Source organism: Drosophila rhopaloa, unplaced genomic scaffold (assembly GCF_018152115.1).
Source record: "Drosophila rhopaloa isolate 14029-0021.01 unplaced genomic scaffold, ASM1815211v1 contig_3, whole genome shotgun sequence".
NCBI lineage: Eukaryota > Metazoa > Arthropoda > Insecta > Diptera > Drosophilidae > Drosophila > Drosophila rhopaloa.
This window is the reverse complement of record NW_025335123.1, coordinates 6,790,696-6,806,953: the sequence shown is the minus strand read 5'-3', so window position 1 is coordinate 6,806,953 and position 16,258 is coordinate 6,790,696. Positions and strand designations below refer to the sequence as shown.

The 16,258-nt window shown below is 41.3% G+C and overlaps 1 protein-coding gene across 1 annotated transcript in view; it reads left to right on the top strand.

Annotated features, from left to right (window-relative positions):
• The window catches only part of LOC108044250 (cyclin-dependent kinase 11B), a 94,543-nt gene that overhangs the window by 54,729 nt on the left and 23,556 nt on the right, over window positions 1-16,258 (top strand). The window contains exon 3 of the mRNA XM_017123185.2: window positions 15,501-15,695. Within this exon, the coding sequence (XP_016978674.1) occupies window positions 15,501-15,695 (195 nt within the window). The remainder of the gene's footprint in view (window positions 1-15,500; window positions 15,696-16,258) is intronic.

Here is a 16,258-nt window from a genome sequence, read left to right as displayed (position 1 = left end):
TATCCGATTTCAAAGTGGCATACCTCTAAAGACTCTTAATTTGATTCTCAAAAAATCTGCATCAAAATTTTTCATTTTAGCGTTGGTGCAATTTTTGACCCATTTTCATGTCATTTATTTCCAAGTTTCCGATGTGTTGTTAAAAGGTGGCCCATAACTGGACTTCCGAAGTCCATAACTTTACCAAATTTTATCCGATTTCAAAGTGGCATACCTCTAAAGACTCTTAATTTGATTCTCAAAAAATCTGCATCAAAATTTTTCATTTTAGCGTTGGTGCAATTTTTGACCCATTTTCATGTCATTTATTTCCAAGATTCCGATGTGTTGTTAAAAGGTGGCCCATAACTGGACTTCCGAAGTCCATAACTTTACCAAATTGTATCCGATTTCAAAGTAGCATACCTCTATGGACTCGTAATTCGATTCTCAAAAAATCTGCATCAAAATTTTTCATTTTAGCGTTGGTGAAATTTTTGACCCATTTTCATGTCAATTATTTCCAAGTTTCCGATGTGTTGTTAAAAGGTGGCCCATAACTGGACTTCCGAAGTCCATAACTTTACCAAATTTTATCCGATTTCAAAGTGGCATACCTCTAAAGACTCTTAATTTGATTCTCAAAAAATCTGCATCAAAATTTTTCATTTTAGCGTTGGTGCAATTTTTGACCCATTTTCTTGTCATTTATTTCCAAGTTTCCGATGTGTTGTTAAAAGGTGGCCCATAACTGGACTTCCGAAGTCCATTACTTTACCAAATTTTATCCGGTTTCAAAGTAGCAGACCTTTAAAGACTCTTAATTTGATAATAAACATTTGATTTAATAAACATCACGTTAGCGTTGGTGCAATTTTTGATCCATTTTTCCTGGTGATGCTGATCAGGTATATATATACATTAGGGTCGGAAATGTCTTCTTCACTGCGTTGTAAACATTTGACTAAAATTATAATACCCTCTGCAAGGGTATAAAAATTAAAATCGTAGTTCTGAAATTGTCAAAATTCCAATCTAAGTTTAAAACAACGAAGTTATAATTTTTAAAAATTATTTTTCTGATTGTTTTTATGCGAGCTTTCCGGGCCGCTTTGACTTATATACTACCTGCAAAAGAAAGGAAGTTTCATTCTACTTCTAAATTCGTAGAAATGGACAGATATCCATCTGATGAAGAATACGGGGTCAAAGACGTCTGACTGACTGAAATTATACTACCCTTTATAATAAATACAACAATATCTTTGTAAATAAAAGTGGAATTTGTATCGTTAATTTAATATCGTTATATTTTGCTTGCTTCTTTAAAAAATAATGTTTTTAATGATTTCTGAAGAACGATCTAATAAAATAGTATTTTTAAGTGTCAATCTCCCTGTAAACTGATCTGCCAAAAATCACCTGCCACAAATAAACCACAGAGTACAAGAATAATTGGGAAAAGCTTCTCTGTCTTGATCTTACATTTTTAAGTGAATTCCAAAATCTTAAAAATAAAACCTTTATGTCAAAAAATGGATTTTGAAGAGTTTGCAAATCTTCCATTTCATTTTTCCCCAATGAGTGCAAGAAGGAGGGAAGTTGGAAGTCCTCTCGCTTTTGTCAACTAAACCCCCTCACCTCCCCCCTCCACCCACCACGCAAAGTGACTGAGAGAAGCGAGAAAAATGTTTACAGCAAATGAATATGAATGAGTTGCAAGCAAGTCGCAGCTAAGCCACACAACTTCCTGCTCCATTCAACCGACTGCAGTTTCTATGGCGGCCAGTTGGTTTACCCACGTAAAAGTGTTGAAAAGTTTAATAAATCACAGCAGCCCAGCCAAAGGATTTGACCTTTGGGTCGACCCTCCGAGTACCCAGCAAGTGCCGGACTTTCCTGATTGATTGTCCGATTATTGCGATACATTAACCCCGAGTGTACCGCTCGATTGCTGTCGATATTTATCGCCACTCATGGCGATTCGGTTGGCTATCGCCAAACGTTCGATGAGGGGTACAGTTGTGGCCACACAAATGGCATCGTTTTCGGGGGCTGGCTGGAGTGGGTGGAGTGGGTGGAGTGGGTGGACTGGGTGTTGTGGGTGGAGTGGGTGAAATGGGTGGCCTGGGTGCCGGAGCATGCATAAATAAAAATGTGGCATGTTGGGTCAGAAATAGCATGACATTTTACCAGCCGGCCGACACAAAATGGCGGCAGATACAGCAAACGGCCAGCAGAAGCATAAAACGAAATGTTTAGCAAAGGGTTGACTCCACCGGGCCCACAGGGAAATCGCCCCAAGGGGGAGGGAGAGGTGGGCGGTAGTTGGGCGTACGCCCAGTGAGCCATAAAAATCAATAAAGTCAACGCCAATCTCCACTCGCCCCCCGCGTTTGTGTTGGCTTTGTCGGTCACCTGGTTAAGTCATCAATGGCCAGGTAAGTAAGCAAGCGGCTAACAGCACCACCACCCACTCGATCACCCACCACCCACCACCCATCACCCACCACCCGTCGTGCATCTTTCGGCTTGGGAAATTTAAATTGCTCAACAATTTCCCAACTAACAAGCAACCAAAATTCATAATCAGAACTGCCGGAAAATGGATAGTGAAGTGGAGAAAAGCTCCACGGAAAACAACCCCCAATACACTGACAAGAAATATAAATCTAACATTGTTTTAAGAAATCATTTTTGAAGCTATTACATACATCAATAAAAAAATGTATTCAGTTCCAAATAATATGTACATTTTACGATATTGATTGATTTAAGTTCAGTAAACTTGTTGACTTCGCAAACTAAAATTTTATTAAATAAATAGTTTGTATTTGTTTTTATATTGTAAAAGCATTTTAAAAACAGTAAGTTCAGGGAAGAAAAGCATATATCTGCAAGTAACAATTGGAAATGCCAAATGAAGAGAAACTAAAGCAAGAAGGAACTAGAGTACAGCATTACCTTGGTTTTTCTCCCAGTGTCCTTTCATGTGACAGCATCCTTTTGGCAAATATGTCATTCCGCACACTCCACTCTCAATTGGCAATTGTACAAACATTTTTGTTCTTCCATAATACGATGGTGGGGGTGGGGGATGGGGATGGGGGGTTTTCGGGCACATGTTGGGCTCTTCATTAGCAGAAAAATGATTCAACTGACATGCAAAACCCCTGTCTTCAGCCCCCCTTCCCCCCCTGCCCTTCTGCGGCTTGTTAGTGTCCATCGCACACAAAGAGCAACAATTTCCACCGACCGAGAGTGGATCCTTTTCTGCCTTTTTTGCTGCTTTTCCTTCTTTTTGTTTTTTGTTTTTTTGTTTTTTGCTTTTTGTTTATGCCCCTCGACCGTCGACAATTTGTTGTGCCTTTTTATTAGGACAATGTGGGGCTGACGTCGAGTGGGAGGGGGGTCGGGGGGTAGGGTGTGCTGCCCAACGAGTCCTGGCGTAAATGTTTCAAAACTGTGGACTTAGGGGGCACGGCGTCTGCTGGCCAGCGAAAAATTATTGGGAACACTTGGCCCGCGGCCCAAAAAACACACACCCCTTTCGAAACCCTTCAGTCCTACACAGCAAACCGTTTAGTTTTATATAAATTATATGATTTTGTATGATTCATAAAATCCTACGCAATCATACTTGTATCACAAATAGTCTATTTTGTCTGTTATTTTTATGTTTAAACGCTTAAGGCTCGATCATTTTTGCTGGCAAATGTACAGAGTTTTGTAACTGTCATACATTTTGTTCAGTGCATCCTTCTTTCTATGCAAATCGTTTGTCTTGCACCGCCTGTCAGCGCAGGAAAAGCTCGGTGGCACAGTGGTTATTGACTTGGGCTTGACCCTCCATTAACAATTCACCGTCCGACCAAAAATTCAGCATGTTTATAGCCGCTTTGAGGACGGGACTTGAGTTTGGCCCAAAATAAATACATAATCTAACAGAAAAGAGAAAATTTCAAGCTGTATTAAATTTAGATTTCTTCCCAAAAGCTTAGATTATTTATTGTACTCAGGAATCAAATTTAAAGTCTGGGAGATAACATGTTCTTTACTTGTTAATTTTATTGTCAATTGCACAGTAATTTAACTTTGTAAGCCATTTGCTTGACACTAAAGAACTCGAAGAGCTTCTAAGCTGTGCAATCAAGTGGTGATTAGTTGAACTTACCCAACTGAATTGGTGAGGAAAATAATTGTGAAGTAAATTGCAACGCCAGTTGGAACCCCAGATACTCACTAATTTCGAAACATTTTACAGTCAATTGATTGGCCGATCCACGGGCTCTTGTAGTTCTGCCAGTCGATTTGGCCAGTCGATTACTTTTGACTGCCACTGTCGCTGTGACAGTGGCCCGCAAAAGTGTGCTGCTGCGGACAATTTGAATATGGAGCATGGTCGTTGAGAAATATGCTGGGGAAACACATAAATTGAGCGCATAAAAATCAATTTGCCGTAACCGCACCGAGGCGAATCAACTGGGCCCAGTGAAAGGGCGTCGGAAAAGTGTCTCGTTTTGCGGGGGAGTATGGCGGAGGTATCCGGATGGGTTTCCGGATGGGTATTCCAGATCCCCAGCACGCATGATGCCGCATAAAGCGATGGACGATGGCAATCTGAACTCCGCTTATTTGCACACATTCGGGCTGCTTTGCATACTGGCTGCCAAAGTGTTTGTATTAATAACCTATTTATGCCCAAGGATCCCAATCCAAATCTGGATCAGAACAAGAGTTCCCTCAAACACCTAAAATACCAGCGAAATTTATGCGAGCGCTGAGAGCGTAATCTGCCCCAAAATGATTTACACCCTTGCTGCCCCTTTGGGCACTGGGAAAAATAAGACATGAATTAGCGAAATAAATTTGATATTTATTGAAATCCATTATTTATGGTGACTACAGAGCTACTTCGTTGCACATTCAAAGTGCTCGAAACCTTTTCATTTCTGTATTGTGGTGTACTTGAGTGTGCGAGGTGTTCCTGTAACTTGAGCTAGCATATGGAAACGTAATTGCAGTGATTTTCTCTACGTGCACACGTAGCCCCAAAATAAGTGAGAGCAGGAGCTGAACCAACTTGTAATAGTCGTAATAATAGCAATAATAATTTGCACAACCCTTTCGGCTTTTGTCGATTTTACTGCTCAATTTGATGGCCAGCCAGGGGGAAGAGCCGACGCACAGGAGCTAGTACCACATCCGCATTCGCATCCGCATCCGCATTCGCATCGAGAGTCCAGAACGCAGAACCCAAAGTCCGCATCGACCAGGGCACATAAAAGTCAATTGTCTGCAACAAATTGAACATTTTTGTAGCAGCTCCCACTCGGGTTCAATACATTAAGCCGCACCCGTTGGATGGAGACTTTTGGTCGGAGGTGGAGTCGAAGTCGGAGTCGCAGTCGGAGTCGGAGGAGGTGGCTCTGGAACAGGAGTCGACAGCCGGAGAAGGTGGAGCAATTTTACATTCGAGTTCCACAAGAAGAGCAGCGTGGACAGGAAGTTCCGCTGACATTATTTTGCCATGGCCCCAGGATCTGCCTGTTGTTTTGACCATCGAACCAACTCCTGGGATTTCCATTCATAAATTGTAGGAAACATTGTTTGGCTTGAAAATATTCTACGACAGAATGTGTCAAATAAATGCAGTCATAATTTTTAAGTCCATACAGCAAGCCAAAGAAAGGTTTTAAACTGATAAAGTGTATGGAATGTGGCACTTAAAAAGTAAGCTTTAAACTGAGAAAACGAATGGAGCTTAGCAATTAAAAACACACTTTAAACTTACTGCGATACAGATACAATATGTCATAGAAACTTTACAATTTAATGGGATTTTGGTAGGGAAACCATTTCTAGAAATGTTTCAGTGAAATTGAAGTAAATAAACTCTGTTTGATTTTTTAACACGAAAAAAGAGAAAAAGCAAAGGTGGATCTACCGGTTTCCCCCATCGCTGATAAACCGATTCGCGGTTGTGTGATTCAATACCGCTCCACAGAACCCACGGCGTATCGGGTGCTCCCAAGTTGAAACCCCCTCGTTGTTGATCAAATTTTTCCTGTTAATGGATTGCAAACTGGCGACGTCAAAAGGAGAAATAAAGTTGGCCGCATCGAGGGGGATTCCCATTTATTGGGGCGCGTTGGTCCATCGTCGACATTGCCATGGGTTAAGGGGGTGTAAGGGGAGGGGGTTTGGGATTCGAACACCTTTGGGTTAACACATTCGTGGGGGGAGTGCACAAAAACCGATTTTGAATTTTTCATGCTTGGTATCGATTTCGGTTCGGTGTGGTTTGCTCCGGCTTTGCTGGACTGAACTTGATTTAGTCTTTGATGCCGAAACTCATTGCAATGCATTCAACTGCGAATCGACACGAGTGCGAGTGCGAGTCGTCGCAGTGCCACCGAATTGTGCGGCAAATGGACCAGTTGGAGCAACTTGACCAACTGGACCATCTGGACCATCCATGTGGACTCTGAGCCGGGCTGATCCCGGCTGAGCTGGTGGAGGCCAGACCCCAGGTTCTTGGCCCGTGCGGCGGCATAAGTTGGTCAAATTAGTTGCACACTCGCCCTCGAACACAAGGTGAAAGTTTTTCGGCCCTGCCTTTGTGCCTGGCCAACAAGTCTATTAGCCAAATTGTAATTGCTGACCTAATCCAGAAATTCTTGTGCTGCCCGCAGAGAGCAGAGCTCTGAGTTCCGAGTTCTAGGGCCCAAAGCATATTGATGTTTGGCACATGTTTGTTTGCACGGGTTTCATTATTGTGCAAATGCATTTGCCCACTTTCGGGGGCCGACCACTGGCCTTGGCTCTGGTCAGAAGTTGGCCAATCAACCTGGACCCCCTCCCCCTCCCCCTCCCCCTCACCGAGTTTCCCCTTGTTTTTGCACTTTCCAACCCGGTTGTGTCATAGGGCTGCGGTATAGTAAGGGCCACAACTATCGATCCGAACTCAGGTGAGCCTCACACCTTAAAGAGCGAATTTAAATTTAGATCTTATTTCGTTACTAATAAACAACTGCAGCTATGAAATGCGAAATTAAGAGCTTATCTTTTAACATTAGTGACATTCAATTTGTTATCCTTTAATAACTGCAGCCTTAATTGATTGTGCATGTTCGATTATAGCAAATAATGAGACAAGTGATTTTGTTCAACATATAACTGTGGTCAACTAAGCGCTTCCGGTTCAACAAATATTTGATGGAGAATTTCAATTAAACATTATTTGCACGCAAATCAAATAAATGTAAAATCGGCTTTAAAAGTTTTGTGTAAATAACTTAAAAATATTTTATTTTTTTAATGGTATTATCAATAATTTTCTAGCTTTTATTTTGACTTTAAAAATGAGTTTTTTGTCCAATTACTTTTTCATTGTATTTTTGTTGTTTTCTTCATATTTAGTTAAAAAGTTAACTAAGTTATTTAAATCCTAAAGTCTAGGTTTATTCAGTGGCTAATGGAATTTTTGACCAAAATGTATAATAAACTTGCTGTTGTTATTTGAAATATATCCTCATAAAAATGTTCATGCCAACTGCTTATACAAAAATGTATATTATTACCTTTTGATTTCAGAGTACTTCTACTTACTCAGTATTAAATGTTTAGAACAAAACATTTAAGTGGACAAAATTGTTTGCCTCTACACAATATATCGCACCGTACTGCATAGGAAAACGTTTAAATGCTGTTTTTTCTTGGCGACTTTGTTGCGAGAAGGTGATGTCGAGGTCGTCTAGGTAATTGGACTGCCAGGTCAATCCCGCGGCCCCCGCAACTGTGGCTAGCAAATTGTAATTTGCATTAAGTGTTGGCACATTCCCCCACAACCCTTCCCCTTCCCCTTCCACCCCTTGCAGTCCCTTCAAAGCCAAAGCCGAACCCCATTGCCAACCGAGCGGCGAGTCGCACGCATTCGCAATTGGACCAGCCATTACGTATCCGCCGTGTCGTCAGCGGCTTGCAACTGTTTTTCCACCCGACTTACACACGCGTGTGGCATGGCGGGCTGGCTTTTTTTTGTAGCTCACCACCCCCCTTCCCCCCTCCCCTCCCCTGCAGCCCTGGCTGCTGCAAAGGGCTATTATAACTTTGTCGTGCCAGAAGCCAAGCCAAAGTAATATACTTTGGCACATGGAGTGTCCAGGAAACAAAGTTCACAATTCCAAGGGAGCGGGGAGCGGGGAGCGGGGGGCGGGCTGGCAGCATATCAAAGAGTTTTATTTTAGTTGCTTGTCAGGGATTTAATTAAGTGCAGCTATGCCATAAATATTAAGTGCAAGAAGAATGCAGCTGCAATTTCCACAAATTTAATTTCATATTTCTGCCCGGCATAGAGCCGCATTTCAGGCATTCCTGGTAACTTGCCCATCGCTCAGGTGGGCCGTCCTCCACTGAACGAAAAAAGAAGGGGTCTTCGAGTGCCACACTCACTTAAATGCATTTGTCAATTCGGAAAGGCCTTGCCAGGAATGCATTTATTTTCAAATTAGTGCTTTGCGAATGGCAGGCGTGCATTGTGCATTGTTTTTGGGTTGTCTTATTATTTATCATACACATTCACGCTCAAAAAAGAAGTTTAATCCTGTTTGTTGTGCGCTGGCTAACTTGATTTCTTTGTGTAGTTTTATTTTATCAAATCTCTTTGAACATCACAGGAATTTTGTCTAAGTTCATTAGCAAAGTTTTAGACAGATAACAAAAAAAACATAAAAACTATTCTGCGTAGAAACGTAAACATTTTATTCGAGTTTTGGATTTATTTAATAATAATCAAACAATGGAAAAACTAATATATTTCCGTATATTTACTAATAACCTATATTTAATTTCGTTTTATTCTGTGAGTCAGTGAGCACATGAAAGGGCCCCCCCCTCCACTTTTGGGGCAATGCCAATTGCTTAGCTGGCAAAGTGGCAATTCACTGAGGTGGCACACCAATATTTGCCACATTGTTAAAAACTGAACTGCACATAAGCAAAGGAAATACGGGGACGGCCAACCCATGTGTACATATATTGCCATTTGTTGCGTGAATGGCTGGCACACGAGGCCAATTTTCGGCATATTGGCAGTTGCCCAGCTCCGTCGCATATATGATATTAATTGCAATATTTCTCCTCATATATAGTACATACTACTAGGCTGTGTGTAACGGCCTGGCCAAATGTGTGCAGGGGTGCGAATAATTGTAATCTTGAATGCCAAATCGCTGGACAGCCCAGCAATTGTAATTCGTAATTGAATTTAGCTGCGTGAATTTATTGCACTGCAATTAAAAAACAATTTGACGGCCGATGAAGAATAGCCCTTTAGGCGGCAGCAAATATTTGTCGAAATATTTTTGGGTCCTTCTGAAGTTTGGCAACGAGGCACGTGCCACAGTATTTTGGGCGGAATGGGGCCAAAAGGGGGAAGGCGTCACATGGACTGTTCAACTTGCTGCCGATGAACTTCACTTCACAAAGCCAAAGTGTTTGGAGCAAGTTTGGGTTGTTGTTGTTATGACAACACTCGATGCTCCTGCGGCTGCAACTTCCATTCAAGCGATGGGAAGGATCTGGAGAGGGGTTCCTCCAAACAAACTCACCAATAGGGTACTTACTTACTTACCTTTCATGGGCTTAACACATTATAAATAGGTTTTGACCTTACCACCTTAACTCATTATACCCTTGCAAAGATAATTATAATTCCAGTCAAAAGTTTGCAACGCAATGAAGGAGACATTTCCGACCCTATAAAGTATATATATTCTTGATCAGCATCACCAGGAGAGTCGATCTAGCTATGTCCGTATGTCCGTCCGTCTGTCCGTCCGTCTGTCTGTCCGTCCGTCTGTCCGTCCGTCTGTCCGTCCGTCTGTCCGTCCGTCTGTCCGTCCGTCTGTCCGTCCGTCTGTCCGTCCGTCTGTCCGTCCGTCTGTCCGTCCGTCTGTCCGTCCGTCTATCCGTCCGTCTGTCCGTCCGTCTGTCCGTCCGTCTGTCCGTTTCTACGCAAACTAGTCCCTCAGTTTTAAAGCTATCTGCTTGAAACTTTCCCAAAAGTTGTCTTTCTATTGCAGGTAGTATATAAGTCGGAACGGGCCGGATCGGGCGACTATATCATATAGCTGCCATATAACTGAACTATTGGAAATGCCATAACTTTGGTTTTTTAAAGTTAGCAAGTTGGGATTTTTTATGAGTATTAAGATATGAATAATTTTAGAGAATATAATTTACAGAATATTCTGCAAGGGTATATATATATATCACATTTTAAATCTTATATCGGCTTTAAACACTGAGCTTTAGCTTGATTAGGTACTGTGAATCTAGCCCAATGTTAAAAAGGAAGCATTTATTTAAGAACAGGAACCTATGCTAAATTCTAATGTTATTGCATCATGTTCGCTGTGGGAATATGGTGCACCGCTGGCATTGTCAGGTATATGTTATTGTTTTGGATTATACCTTGTGCCCCATCTGGCTAAGCGAAAAGTTGGCCCTTTCCCACCACAGCCCCGTTTCCCCTGGTCCCCCCGCCCCTTTGAAGGTAATATCGGTTATTGGAATATGCTAGTGGCAAACTTTCGCCTGCCCCTGCAAACTGCCTGTCTTTCGGCCAGAAACTTTGCCCAGTAATGGCATTGCCGGCTGCCGGCTGCTTTGTTCTCCGGGATTAGCCGTCGGACGATGTACTGCGAATTGGCCCGACTTATGCAGAATTCTGGGCAATAACGATAATGCAGCGGAAGGCGATTAGGGGGGGCACAAGGGGGGCCTGAAGTGTGAAATGGGGTAACTGCTTTGTTACGTAATTAGAGTCTGGCTGAAAGCGAAGTTCCAGCTGTTGCCGCATTTCAGTGTCCATTCTTTGCTTATCTGCGGCTCTTGAGTTTGTCAAAAGCAATTGTTTGACTTGGCTCGACTCTGGCACACTCAGGCACACTCGCACACACTCAGACACACACACAACCGAGCACAATGGCAGTGCCGAACAAAACCCGGAACAAAAAGACCCAGTAACATCACACTTGAAAACGCTTTTGGCAAAAAGTTAATTTAAATGAATTCAACCAAATAAGCTTGATAAGATTCGTCAACTTGTGGTTACTCGCTGCACGATTCAAGTCAATTTAAGAAGTAAATTACGTTGTGAAGTGCTTATTCTTTGAATCAAACATTTTATAGGGCATCTTCTTCAAACTTGTTTTATTAAAACATACTTGTATCGCTAGACTTTACATAGTTATTAGTATAACAGTCATAACAATCATTTAAAAACTAATAGTTATATCATATAAAATATAAAGAAGGCAATCATTCTTTATAATTTATTACCTTAATAATTCATAATTGCTATCCATAAAAAGTAGAAAAACAAGTGATGTTTTCAACTGTTTGAGCTTTGATAATTCTTGTAAATTTGTATTGTGCCTTTTGATTTAATGTGGCTTTTTTCAGCCATTTCGACTGGATTAGGAAATTCTTCAAGTGCATTGGAAACAACGGCAGCAGCATTTGACGCCATTTGTTTTACTTCGCTGACCACAAATAACCATGGCCCGATGTTGTGCTGTTTTGGCCAGCTTGTTGGCCCACATCGTGGCCCAAACATTTTCCAGTTGCCGCTGCTGCGTTTGTTTGTAGCGTTTGGCCCCTCCGGAGCTGCTGGTCAGTTCGAGTCCTCCCGCCACGCCCACTCCCCGCCCACATCTGCGACAGTGAGTTATGTTGCACATATGAGCCCCGAGGAAGTGCAGCAACATCGGCAGTCGGCAGTCGGCAGTCAGGAGTCAGCAGTAATGGCATCGGCGACATCACAGTGACAAGTGCTCAAGTGCAGTGCAGCTGCTGCGATTTGGTCCCGATTATTTGTGACTTTGCCGCAGAATTTTCACTCTACCGCCGCCGCTTAAATTCGACAATTCGCTTTAGCAGGAAAAGCTACGTCGTGATGTTTTCCACAAGTTCGCAGATTAAACTGCAAAATTGTTTTGGTCACATAACCTTGTTATGGTCCAATCTTTATACTATGTTTCTACTTGAAAATAATGGGTTTGGGGCAGTAAGACACGTGTTCGTTTATACCCATATAAGACTTTATTTTTTTTATTATAAATCATAGAATAGTTTACAAAAAAAAGGCTAACATAGAGGGACATAGTACTAGTTACAAGGCCTTCGACTATAGTTGTTTAAAGAGAGTTACATTTAGGGTTAGGATTACTTATTATATAGATGTTTATTTTGGGTTTTAGATTAAGTTGTATATATTTGTTTCTTTAAGGAATTTAATTATGGTTTTAATAATGATATAAGACATATAATATATCAACGGAACTAAAATGAATTCCCACTCAATTAATTATCTGGCCTTTTCTGAAATTTTTTACCAAATCCACCGACTTTATTAATCAACTAAAATTAAGATTCAAAGTTGAAACAATCTATATTAAATTTTTTCCAATTTAACAATATAAAAGTAAGCGTGCAACCTAATTAATTTGTATCGTTACTCTCTACAATGAAACTTAAGCAATAAAATAGCTCCAATAATAATAATTTTTTTGCAAACATTCTGACATTTCTTCGCCAGAGAATTCGTTGCTAGCCTATGCATTTTAAAGTTAGCCACCAAGGCAAACAGTTTTTGTTAGCTGCCCAAAGTTTATTTCTCGCCGGCAAATCCCTGACTTCCGCTTGGGAGTGTTGGCCAAATTGACCGCTGGCGGTGAATGAAATCAAAGTGTGTGTCTATTAACGGTCGTCGCAGAAAAGGGCGACAACCATTAAGAGCAGCGGCTGCCATCATCGTTCCCAGTCGCATTTCCATTTCCACTCCCACTGTCATGGCCATATTCATTACCATTTTCAGCCCGGTCAGCGCGGCAGGCAAATTCGCCGGGCAGCAAAGTGGCAAGTGGCAAGTGGCAAGTGGAAAGTGGCAGGACAAAGGACGCAAAACGCAGGACGAAGGACCAAGGACGAAGGTATAAAGCGCTGAACCGGCTGTAAGTGCAGCAGCATCCCACGGCTGAAAGCAATGGACCTTCTGCAACGGCTGCCCCTGTTCCTGCCCCTGTTCCTGCCCCCGCCCCTGCCCCTGCTGGCCATCTAATTTTCAGCTCCTTGTCGCTGCACCACAACAATCAAGTGGCATGATTGCTAAGCAGCATAATGCCATTTATTGCCACAACAAGCGAGTCAGTGCTGCCATCGATGAACTGATTTTCGGTTCAACCACGATATCCTTAAAATACATTATCTTAGTATATTTGATATTTGGTTAGTATATTTGACCTTTCAACCGGCTTAGAGATCTTGTAAGACACTTATAATATCGATCAGAATATAGCCATTTGCCACATCCTATCATTCACTTGTACTTGTACTAATTTCATTAGTTGTAATAATTGTAGTCACCATTCTACTGTATAGGTTCATAATTCCAATTTTGCAAATCAATGGAACGCCAGTTTGTCTTATTCTACCCACATACCCATTGCAAATCTGACCGTTTTCAAGAAAAATAATTTCTTTTACTTATGTTTACTTATATATTTTTGAAAACGGGATGGGAATTAACGAAAACGGGTTTCTCAAAAAGTAAGCTATCGAAATAAAAGCCGAGCTGGCTGCACTGGCCGAATGGCTCGAACTCCTTTTTCCTCGGCGAAACTTCGTCCGCATTCGCAGTGATGGGCCCCGTACAATATGCTAAGCGCCAGGACATCGGGGATGAGGGAAAATAGGGGGGGGAGCGGGAAAGTGGGGAAGCCTTCGCGGAGCCAATGCAATCATAATTTTAACTACTTTAGTTTTATTCCGCCCCCAGTAGGAACGGCAGCTTTCTGCACTCAGTTCTATTATCCTGGCGCTATGTTCGCGCGAATGGCGCCTTCGTCCTTATCTCGTCCTTCTTTTTCCTAATTTCGCGCGGCCAACATAAAAAGCCAATGGCGTGGGGCGCCAAAGGCAAAGGATGTGAAAATGAAAATATAAATTGCCTTTGTCCACTGCGCGAAACTACCCCCCGGATATGCCGCTGAGCTGGCGATCGCACAAATCAGTTGGCACGAAGGATAACTTGGCATCGGGGGACGTCTTGCACAAAAGAATGAATGAATACTAATGTCTAGGAACATAAACTTAGTTTTGACCTTAATAAATAATAATTAGAGACTTTCTAGCAAAATATATTTTTTTAACAGAAACCTTGAGCAATAAGGGTCTGACTTTTTATCTAAATTTCGGGTGAAAAAGTTGAAATAAAAAACTTTTGTTTTTATTTTGTAAAAAAAAAGCTTATTAAATGAAAAATTTCTCAAGAAAGGTCCTTTTTTTGAGTGGGCTCTCTTTTCAAATATGTTAATACAAATTTGTTTAAACTATTATCACTTGCTAGCTTAATTACATTCCTCGTAAGATAAATTCAAATTCAAATACAAATACAAGTAGAACAAATCAATTACAAAATTCCCCAAAGCATTCGTTTTGTTTTCTACTGATTGATTTCACTGTTTTCTTAGCATATTTCAGAATTTGGAATGTAAACGTTTCCACAGCATACGTACATTTATTATGAACACATCGTAGCAATGCGATTGTGGAGTTATGAGCTGTTGGAATTTGCCTATGAAATTTCAGGCTTCATCATTTCCGGTGCAATGTGAGCAATAGAGTATTCGAAATGGAACATTGTCCGCATTCCGGTATGAATTATTAGCCATAACGATTTTTTCGCCCAATGCAACAGCTGAGCAAGCAGCCGGGGCAAATTTCAATTCGCTTGTGGAAAGCTTTTTGTGGCTTCATTAGCGCCTCGCTGGCGATTCAGTGGGTCAGGGTTAAGGGATGAGGGGACAGGGAATGGGATTGGGATTGGGATTGGGGCAGGGATGTGGATGTGGGACCTGGGGGCTTGATTAACACTAACAACAGCCAGCCGGGGGCAAATGCAGGAGGCACAAAGCCAAAGCTTTGGGCAGCGAGAAGCGCAATCAAGACGCACGGACTTTAATTAATTTTCCCTGCTGCTGCGTTTTTAATTAAAACGTTCGGCGGCGGCATGTCAATTGCAATTTGCCAGATTCCTTGTCTTTTGTAGGCTCAGGCCTCGTTTACATTGCGCCCTGGGGGTGAAATACCAAAGCATTGGCAAAACATTGCGTCTTCTCGATTTATTGAGAAATATTCCATTACTTCAAAGTACATACTTATTAGTATTTTCGATAAAAAAAATAAGGCGGTTTTGATATTTATATAATTAGGGAAACAATAGCTTTTCTTTTTAATCTAATAAATTAATTTTATTTACTTAAATGTTTGCTTACAAGTTGCTTCACTTATTTAACAAATATTTAATATTTAATATTTAATCTTATTCTATCAATATAAAATGAGCGACAATATGTTCTTAATAAAATTAAAATTTTAAATTAATTGGGCTTAGCTTTCGAACATCTTAAGAACCTCTGAACTTACCACAACCACCTTTACCTTTCCGATTTCAGTGCTGGACTGCCAGGTGGGCGACTTTGGGGCCTGGAGTGAGTGCGACAAGAGCTGCGGCACTGGGATGATGACCCGAACCCGGCAGATCCTGCAGGCGGCCCAAAACGGAGGCAAGCACTGCCCCACTTTGCAGCAGAAGCGCAGCTGCCAAGGATACCGCTGCCACGGACATCACGATAAGAAGATACTGCGAGGTGAGTAGTGATTTCTAATCCTCAATCGGAACTTACTTCTTTCTGTGTTACATAAATGTTTAATATTTATTTCCGAATGGCTTATCCATAATGTTAGTATGTCAATAACTCTACTTTGTGTAAATTGCTCTTTTAAAATGAAATACTGCTTTGTAAATTACAAGGACAAGAAATACTCCTATAAATCTTTATTATAACCTTTATTATATCAATATGGTTATTTAAAAATGTTTGCCAAAGGATAAGATGATTTGCTTACATAAAGAAAACAATACACAATTTTCACAATTAAAAATTGTTATTATGGTAATGGGATATCCGTGTGGGAGTTTAAGACTTCAAATAATTACACTTTTAATTCCCGACCTGCGTTGCTAAAATGTCCGTTAATAGGTATTAGCAAGGAGTAACAGCAAATCTGGCTAAATTGGAGTAAGGAAAAGCTTCCATCCATTCTGCCCCTTGTTGCGACGTCATAAACACGCTGATTTGATCATCCCACGACCCTTGACCCGCTTTCTTGCAGGAGTTGCAGGACATCTTTTGTCCCGACACGACGTTGC